At 38.4% G+C, this 9,097-nt stretch overlaps 1 protein-coding gene across 6 annotated transcripts in view; it reads left to right on the forward strand.

The window, feature by feature from the left end:
• Positions 1 to 8,173, forward strand: part of TRPC4 (transient receptor potential cation channel subfamily C member 4) — a 207,654-nt gene extending 199,481 nt beyond the window's left edge. For all 6 annotated transcript variants that reach the window (XM_061434728.1, XM_061434729.1, XM_061434723.1 and 3 more), the window contains 3 exons: positions 3,620 to 3,661; positions 3,777 to 3,866; positions 5,780 to 8,173. In XM_061434728.1, coding sequence (XP_061290712.1) covers positions 3,620 to 3,661; positions 3,777 to 3,866; positions 5,780 to 6,508 — 861 coding nt within the window. In that variant the 3' untranslated portion in view covers positions 6,509 to 8,173. The remainder of the gene's footprint in view (positions 1 to 3,619; positions 3,662 to 3,776; positions 3,867 to 5,779) is intronic.
• The last annotated feature ends 924 nt before the right edge of the window (positions 8,174 to 9,097 follow it).

Here is a 9,097-nt window from a genome sequence, read left to right on the forward strand (position 1 = left end):
GTAAAATTGAATGGCTTTCCAATCATTAGTGGCCTTTGCAAAGTGAAACATTGTCTCATCTGTTTCTGAAAGTCACTAATTGTCATGAAACACAAATCCATTCTAATGGCCAACAAAAGTTCCAACTTCCCCTATTTACCTTAAAGAGAGAAAAAGAGTTTCTTTTAAATTGTCTGATTTTTTTTTCTAGTATCATTTTACAGTGATGTATGCACAACTCTTTTCAAAATTCCATTTTGTCAGCCTCTGATTAAGTATTTACTAGGGAACAAGACCAAAAGGCTTATTTAAACCCAAGATACGTTATCTCTTTTGCTTTCTCACAATTTATCAAATTCATTTCTTTGTAACAGAAGTATACTTGTTTTAGATTACTTTGGCCAGTTTTCTTCCTTAAGAATCAATGCTGATATTTGACACGCATGAAATTAGGATTTTATTAGTTTTTTTTCTAGTATCTTTAGAATACTAGTGAAACCTGCAAATATATACTTTATCATTTATTATTTAACTCAATTTACAATAGACTTTTTTAGTCATTAAACATCTTTCTCTGTTTTGTACTCCATAATCATTGCTCCGTGCTAACCCAAGCTCTGCTCCCAAAACATTCTGATCCCTTCAGAATGATAGCAGGGACTTAAATTTATTTTAAAAAATTAATGACAACACCCATTTATGATAAAAACTCTCCAGAAAGCAGGAATAGAAGGAACATACCTCAACATAATAAAAGCTATATATGACAAACCCACTGCAAACATTATCCTCAATGGTGAAAAATTGAAAGCATTTCCTCTAAAGTCAGGAACAAGACAAGGGTGCCCACTTTCACCATTACTATTCAACATAGTTTTGGAAGTTTTGGCCATAGCAATCAGAGCAGAAAAAGAAATAAAAGGAATCCAAATTGGAAAAGAAGAAGTAAAACTCTCACTATTTGCAGATGACATGATCCTCTACATAGAAAACCCTAAAGACTCCACCAGAAAATTACTAGAACTAATCAATGACTATAGTAAAGTTGCAGGATATAAAATCAACACACAGAAATCCCTTGCATTCCTATACACTAATAATGAGAAAACAGAAAGAGAAATTAAGGAAACAATTCCATTCACCATTGCAACGAAAAGAATAAAATACTTAGGAATATATCTACCTAAAGAAACTAAAGACCTATATATAGAAAACTATAAAACACTGGTGAAAGAAATCAAAGAGGACACTAATAGATGGAGAAATATACCATGTTCATGGATTGGAAGAATCAATATAGTGAAAATGAGTATACTACCCAAAGCAATTTATAGATTCAATGCAATCCCTATCAAGCTACCAACAGTATTCTTCACAGAGCTAGAACAAATAATTTCACAATTTGTATGGAAATACAAAAAACCTCGAATAGCCAAAGCGATCTTGAGAAAGAAAAATGGAACTGGAGGAATCAACCTACCTGACTTCAGGCTCTACTACAAAGCCACAGTTATCAAGACAGTATGGTACTGGCACAAAGACAGAAATATAGATCAATGGAACAAAATAGAAAGCCCAGAGATAAATCCACGCACATATGGACACCTTATCTTTGACAAAGGAGGCAAGAATACACAATGGATTAAAGACAATCTCTTTAACAAGTGGTGCTGGGAAATCTGGTCAACCACTTGTAAAAGAATGAAACTAGAACACTTTCTAACACCATATACAAAAATAAACTCAAAATGGATTAAAGATCTCAACGTAAGACCAGAAACTATAAAACTCCTAGAGGAGAACATAGGCAAAACTCTCTCTGACATACATCACAGCAGGATCCTCTATGACCCACCTCCCAGAATATTGGAAATAAAAGCAAAAATAAACAAATGGGACCTAATTAAACTTAAAAGCTTCTGCACATCAAAGGAAACTATTAGCAAGGTGAAAAGACAGCCTTCAGAATGGGAGAAAATAATAGCAAATGAAGCAACCGACAGACAACTAATCTCAAAAATATACAAGCAACTCCTACAGCTCAACTCCAGAAAAATAAATGACCCAATCAAAAAATGGGCCAAAGATCTAAATAGACATTTCTCCAAAGAAGACATACAGATGGCTAACAAACACATGAAAAGATGCTCAACATCACTCATTATCAGAGAAATGCAAATCAAAACCACTATGAGGTACCATTTCACACCAGTCAGAATGGCTGCAATCCAAAAGTCTACAAATAATAAATGCTGGAGAGGGTGTGGAGAAAAGGGAACCCTCTTACACTGTTGGTGGGAATGCAAACTAGTACAGCCACTATGGAGAACAGTGTGGAGATTCCTTAAAAAACTGGAAATAGAACTGCCTTATGATCCAGCAATCCCACTGCTGGGCATACACACTGAGGAAACCAGAAGGGAAAGAGACACGTGTACCCCAATGTTCATCGCAGCACTGTTTATAATAGCCAGGTCGTGGAAGCAACCTAGATGTCCATCAGCAGATGAATGGATAAGAAAGCTGTGGTACATATACACAATGGAGTATTACTCAGCCATTAAAAAGAATACATTTGAATCAGTTCTAATGAGGTGGATGAAACTGGAGCCTATTATACAGAGTGAAGTAAGCCAGAAGGAAAAACACCAATACAGTATACTAACGCATATATATGGAATTTAGAAAGATGGTAACGATAACCCTGTATACGAGACAGCAAAAGAGACACTGACGTATAAAACAGTCTTATGGACTTTGTGGGAGAGGGAGAGGGCGGGAAGAATTGGGAGAATGGCATTGAAACATGTAAAATATCATGTATGAAATGAGATGCCAGTCCAGGTTCAACGCACGATACTGGATGCTTGGGGCTAGTGCACTGGGATGACCCAGAGGGATGGTATGGGGAGGGAGGAGGGAGGAGGGTTCAGGATGGGGAACACATGTATACCTGTGGTGGATTCATTTTGATGTTTGGCAAAGCTAATACAGTTATGTGGAGTAAAAAAAAAAAAAAAAAAAAAAATTAATGAACCCTATCTTTGAGCAGAATCTTTTATTTTGCTAAACTCAACCGTCTAATTCAAACAGCAATTTCCTCTTAATGTATATCTGCTTGAAATTAAGTGTTGGGGAATTCATGGTCTAACAGTGTTTCTGATTACACGTTGTAATGGCTAAATTCTTAATGTGACTATGTTGATATTTATGAAGACCTTCATATTGTTATAACACTACCTTTTCAGTCTATCAAATTTCAATTATTTGACATTTAATATGTGTTTGATACCTCCAATCTGTGTATCTTAGCATCGTTTCAAATGATTTGGAGTACGTACCAACTATGATGACCTAATTCTCCTAATCTTATATTAAAGAGCAATCTTGCCATCATTGTTTAATTATTCTATATATGAAGTACCGCAGGAATTATAACCTTGCACCTTGTTGTTTTGGTTCATTCATTCTTTTGATTCGAGTAAGGCTGTCTCTCTAGCTGTTGTGTCCCTTGTCCAGTAAAATTCCCACTTTGCAGAAATGAGGGGAATGATATTCTTGATTAAAAGAACCAGGAATTACTTTACAGAATGGTAAAATATGACTGTAACCGAAAGGCAACTGTTCCCTTCTTTTTCAGAGGCGAGCTGCTGATAATTTGAGAAGACATCACCAATATCAAGTAAGTTATTTTTATATCTTGAAACTTACACTAAAATAAAGCACAATCCCCTCTTTTGAACTGACTCTGGAGAGATCATACTGAAGAGCAATTCTCTCATTTTCTAATGCCTCAGGAAGTTATGCGGAACCTGGTAAAGCGATATGTTGCCGCAATGATTAGAGATGCCAAAACTGAGGAAGGTCTGACAGAGGAGAACTTTAAGGTAACCACTTTCATCTTTGTCACTAAGAGGTGGATTCTACAGAGTGTGGAAGCAGGGCAGCCCATTTTAACTCAGAGCTGGAAATGGGGGCCGTGTGTTCTGAGCAAACCTTTCTGCCTTCTTCTTTTTTTTTTTTTAATTCAAGCCCTACTGAATTATTTTTTTTTTTAAGTGGTAAAATTTCTTTTCAAAATACACTGCATTCAAACAGACTTAATCTGAAAGATCAAGAAGACTTATTTGGACAGAGAAAATCCTAGTGCCTCGTGGCGTTCTGATTGCTGATTTCAGCCATAGGCTTTTTGAAACTTTGATTTGATTTCTAAACCTGAAACGTTTAGTAACCAATGGTCTGAACACAACAAAAGCCTTCTTTGTGTTCTGCACAGCTTTGGTAGAGGAAAATTTAAGGTTTGAGCTTTATTGGAGCTTACAAATGTAGTTTTTCTCCCTGAGTTGTTGTTGTTTTTTAATTATATCAGAGTAAAAAAGGTAGAATACATGAAATACATAGTTCTTATCTCATGGTATAAAATGCCTTTGTTACTCTGCATGGGTTGTTAGGAAGTCTCCAGACAAGAATACTGGAGTGGGGATAGACCCAGGGATAGAACCTGGGTCTCCTGCATTGCAGGCAAATTCTTTACTGTCTGAGCCACCAGGGATTTTGGACAACTGACTAAAAGTCAATAAGATCTTATAGGCAAAAACAAAAACATATAAAAACCCTATAGGAGACCACTGACAAAGAAAAACAGCAGGCTTGACAGGGAATAAATATAAGCAGCCAATTAGGTAAGAAGAGAGATAAATTGCAAAACAAAGCACAGGTTAAAAGTTGACTAGGATCCAAAATGTTCTTTGTAGCCACAACATCCAAATTTTGGAGTTAAATGATTCCTGACACTTAGGGTGATGGGTTGGAGGCAGGAGGCCACCCCAAAGCCCACCAGCAGGTTAGGACTGAGAATTCAGTTGTCCAAAAAGATGAAGGGATGAATCTAGGAAATGCTGTCTATTCACCAATTCCAAGGATTTAGTGGCTGACCCAGATGTTAAGAGAAAATCAACTCCAGGGTAATAAACGATTGAAAATAACTGCCAACTCTTGGAAGGGTAGACTCCACTTTAATTATTTAGTTTTAGATATTCCTGTGGACACCAAAATGTTCCAATATTAAAAATCTCGAAAAAACAAAAAACAAACCCCTACATCCCTGAGAGGATGTGAGATGACTTGAAAGCAGATGCATATTTTGGAGAGAAAGTATTTGAAACTGTAGTCCCAAAGAAACCCAGCATCCCCCACCATTTCAAACTGTAGTCCCAAAGAAACCCAACATCCCCCCACTACAGAGTGATGGGAAAGAAAACTCTTATGGTTTCTTTTACATTAACCTTAGGAAGTCTCCTTTCTACAGAACTGTGATAGGAAAATTGCTAAATCTACTGCTAAATCACTTCAGTCGTGTCCGACTCTGTGCGACCCCATAGACGGCAGCCCACCAGGCTCCGCCGTCACTGGGATTCTCCAGGCAAGAACACTGGAGTGGGTTGCCATTTCCTTCTCCAATGCATGAAGTGAAAAGTGAAGTCACTCAGTCGTGTCCGACTCTTCGCGACCCCACGGACTGCAGCCTACCAAGCTCCTCTGTCCATGGGATTTTCCAGGCAAGAGTACTGGAGTGGGGTGCCATCGCCTTCTCCGATAGGAAAATTAGGAGACATCAAATAGATACAAGTGCATTGGAGAGCATTGACCATCCTGAATGGAACCACAGCGGAGTGGACTCCTAGCTCTCAGAAACAAGTGAAGACGTGTCAGATCCATATATGAAACGAGCAAATAATAGCTTCCTAACATTTATTTGTTTAGGTCACAAACTAATTTCATCATTTTCCTTTTCACTTAGGAACTCAAGCAAGACATTTCTAGCTTCCGCTTTGAAGTCCTGGGGTTATTAAGAGGAAGCAAACTCTCCACAGTCCAGTCTGCCCAGGGCACCAAGGAGTCTTCTAACTCCGCAGACTCGGATGAAAAGAGTGATAACGAGGGTAGCAGCAAGGACAAGAAAAAGAACTTCAGCCTCTTCGACCTGACCACCCTCATTCACCCGCGGTCGGCGGCAATTGCCGCTGAAAGACACACCATCAGCAACGGCTCCGCCCTCGTGGTGCAGGAGCCCCCGAGGGAGAAGCAGAGAAAAGTGAATTTTGTGACCGATATCAGACACTTTGGATTGTTTCACAGACGATCGAAACAACACGCCGCCGCCGAGCAAAACGCAAACCAGATCTTCTCCGTTTCAGAAGGGGTGGCCCGCCAACAAGCTGAAGGACCCCTGGAGAGGAGCATCCAGCTGGAGTCCCGAGCTCTAGCTTCACGGGGTGACTTGAACATTCCGGGGCTCAGCGAACAGTGTATATTGGTAGATCATCGAGAAAGAAATACAGACTCCCTTGGTGTACAGGTGAGCAAGAGAGTGTGTTCATTCAAGTCAGAGAAGGTGGTGGTGGAGGACACGGTTCCCATCATACCAAAGGAGAAGAAACACGCGAAAGAGGAGGACTCGAGTGCAGACTATGATGCAAACCTCACAGACACCATCACCCACGAAGACTATGTGACCACAAGGTTGTGATACTTGACCCAAGAAAGCGTTTCTCATCTGTAACACACATTTTCCGTAGTGAGCTGGGTGGTGGGGGGAGATGTTTATCAGCGAATTAGCCAATGCTAACTTACACTTTACAGCATTTATCAACTGGGGCATATTAACTGTGTCATGTTTAAATAAGGCAAAGGCTATCCCAAACCCTTGTTTTGTTACCCGCTTTTGCTTTCACAATTTGTTTTACAATTTTTTTGTTGTTGGTGTTAATAAATAAATGCACCTTGTATTCTTGTACTGTTGCGATAACCCACAGGAAATTTTTAGCTCTTTTTCAACTTAAACAAAACTAACTTACTACATGTGGTAGTTGACTCCTATAATAGGATATTTTTATATGCAAAAAAAATGTAGCTGAAATAGTAGAGCTTTTCATAATTTTTCAGGGTCTCTAGAGATGGTTACTCATTAAGGACTTTTCACTGAGCCAGAAAGTTTGGCTTTAAAACACAAATATTATCCAATTATTTCTTAAGAATATGTAAATATCATGCATAATTTAAGCAAACAAGTCTCCTTCTCATGGAATCAAGATCAAGCTCTTAAAATGAAAGTCAGGTATACGTTCTAGAGTTTTAGGGTGTCCAGTTTTTGCTCTTAGTAATTAAAGAAAATGTTTGTCCTTAATACATGTCGATGATTTTTAATGTTTTGTCAGAAAATAATTTTTAAGTTTGTTTTTAATGATCTTTTTCAAACTCACCTGCAAATTATATAAGTATGAGGCTTTGTGAATAAAGAGAATTTCAAAAATGTGGCAAAAGATCTCAGTGCTAGAAAAGAATAACAATAAAGTACAACACCTTAAACAAAGCAAGATGATTGCAGGTTCATAACATCCAGGTGAAAATGAATTCGTTCTAATAATCTAAACCTAAGCAAAGTTACACCCTGTTTTTAACCAGTGCAACATTGCTATAATTCAAAAGAGGTACAAAAACCACACTGCCTCTAGGAATACTAACAAAGACCAAGCAAAATGATGTGCACACACAGGGTTTACTGTGGCCACTTCTGAGATGCTGAAGTTTGGGAGCGAATGAGCTGGATAAACTCCATAAATGAGTGTCCCTTTTGTAAAGCAAAAGGAAGGTACAAATTTAAAGATGAGATGGATTTGACTCTTTGACAATTACATAATGGAATCTAGTAGATTTTTTAAAAAATGGATTTCTTAGGGGATGTCAGAATTCAACCTGGAATATTAGATTTTAGTTTATAGGAAAGCAAGAGGCCCTGAAATGCTGAACATTCCGAAATCTGGATTTTGTTGAGGGATTGAGGAATGGGTCAGGGAGCTTTAGAGTAACACAATAAGCCTAATGAATGTTCTGAGTACTTCAACAACACCTTCAGCTCAAGTAGGTTAGACCTCAGAATAAGCCCTGGGAGATAGTGGAATACTTGAATGTTCTAAATCAGACATAGAGTAGTAGGGGAATCATAGTACTAGTCTCTGTACTTGTGATATTTTTCAGTGATTCCTTTTTTGCTGTCTCTGTTGTGTTTTCCCCTCGACCGTTAAGATCATATATGTATATATCACCATGATACATTCTTCACCGGAAATTTAAGTTCAAATTTCCTCTGTTCCTTCTGGTAACACCACCAACAATAAAAGCAACCAAAAATTTTTTTCCCCGTAGCTTATTTATATCAGAGGTTAGGGTGCTGATGTTTTATAGGTGAACATGGTGATAACAGAGGACCTTTAGAGCACATAACACCTTGCTTTTCAGTGTTCCAAAAATGATGGTTTCTAACAACTCCCAGATGTCACTGACAGAGGTATTTATGGGTTTAAACAAAATACTGGATATTGCTTATACTGGCTATCCTAGAATTGGAGATTATTCTAAATATGTAGCAATATTGCTGCTGCTGCTGCTAAGTCGCTTCAGTTGTGTCCGACTCTCTGCGACCCCACAGACGGCAGCCCACCAGGCTCCCCCATCCCTGGGATTCTCCAGGCAAGAACACCGGAATGGGCCGCCCTTTCCTCCTCCAATGCATGAAAGTGAAAAGTGAAAAGTGAAAGTGAAGTCGCTCAGTCATGTCCGACTCCTAGGGACTCCAGGGACGGCAGCCCACCAGGCTCCTCCGTCCATGGGATTCTCCAGGCAAGAGTACCGGAGTGGGCTGCCTCTGCCTTCTCCAATGTTAGGTGGCATTAATAAGGAGGAACAGTAGGGAAAGAATAAGAAATGATCAAAGAAAAGTAGGATTGCAAAATAAAGGGATGATATATTTTTGAGATTTTTTTTAAGTGAGTAATTTGAGGTTTATTTTGATTTCTATTCATATTTCTATCAACAAATTTCTAAACACCAGAGAGAGGTTTGACATCACACTTTAATTTGTGTAAAACAATGTTCCTTGTATTTCATGCCCTCTGGATCTTCTTATTGCTCACCTATATTTATGTACCTATTTATTGGCAGGGCTGGGTGAAAGAGGATCTAGAAAATTCAATAGAACTTTAATAGAAGTAGGTTCAATTCATAAGACTTCACCTACCATAGATATGTTTGTAAAAAACCCCTTACAAGAAAGAATGCT

The sequence above is a fragment of the Bos javanicus genome, chromosome 12 (genome assembly GCF_032452875.1).
Source record: "Bos javanicus breed banteng chromosome 12, ARS-OSU_banteng_1.0, whole genome shotgun sequence".
In the NCBI taxonomy this organism is placed as follows: Eukaryota; Metazoa; Chordata; class Mammalia; order Artiodactyla; family Bovidae; genus Bos; species Bos javanicus.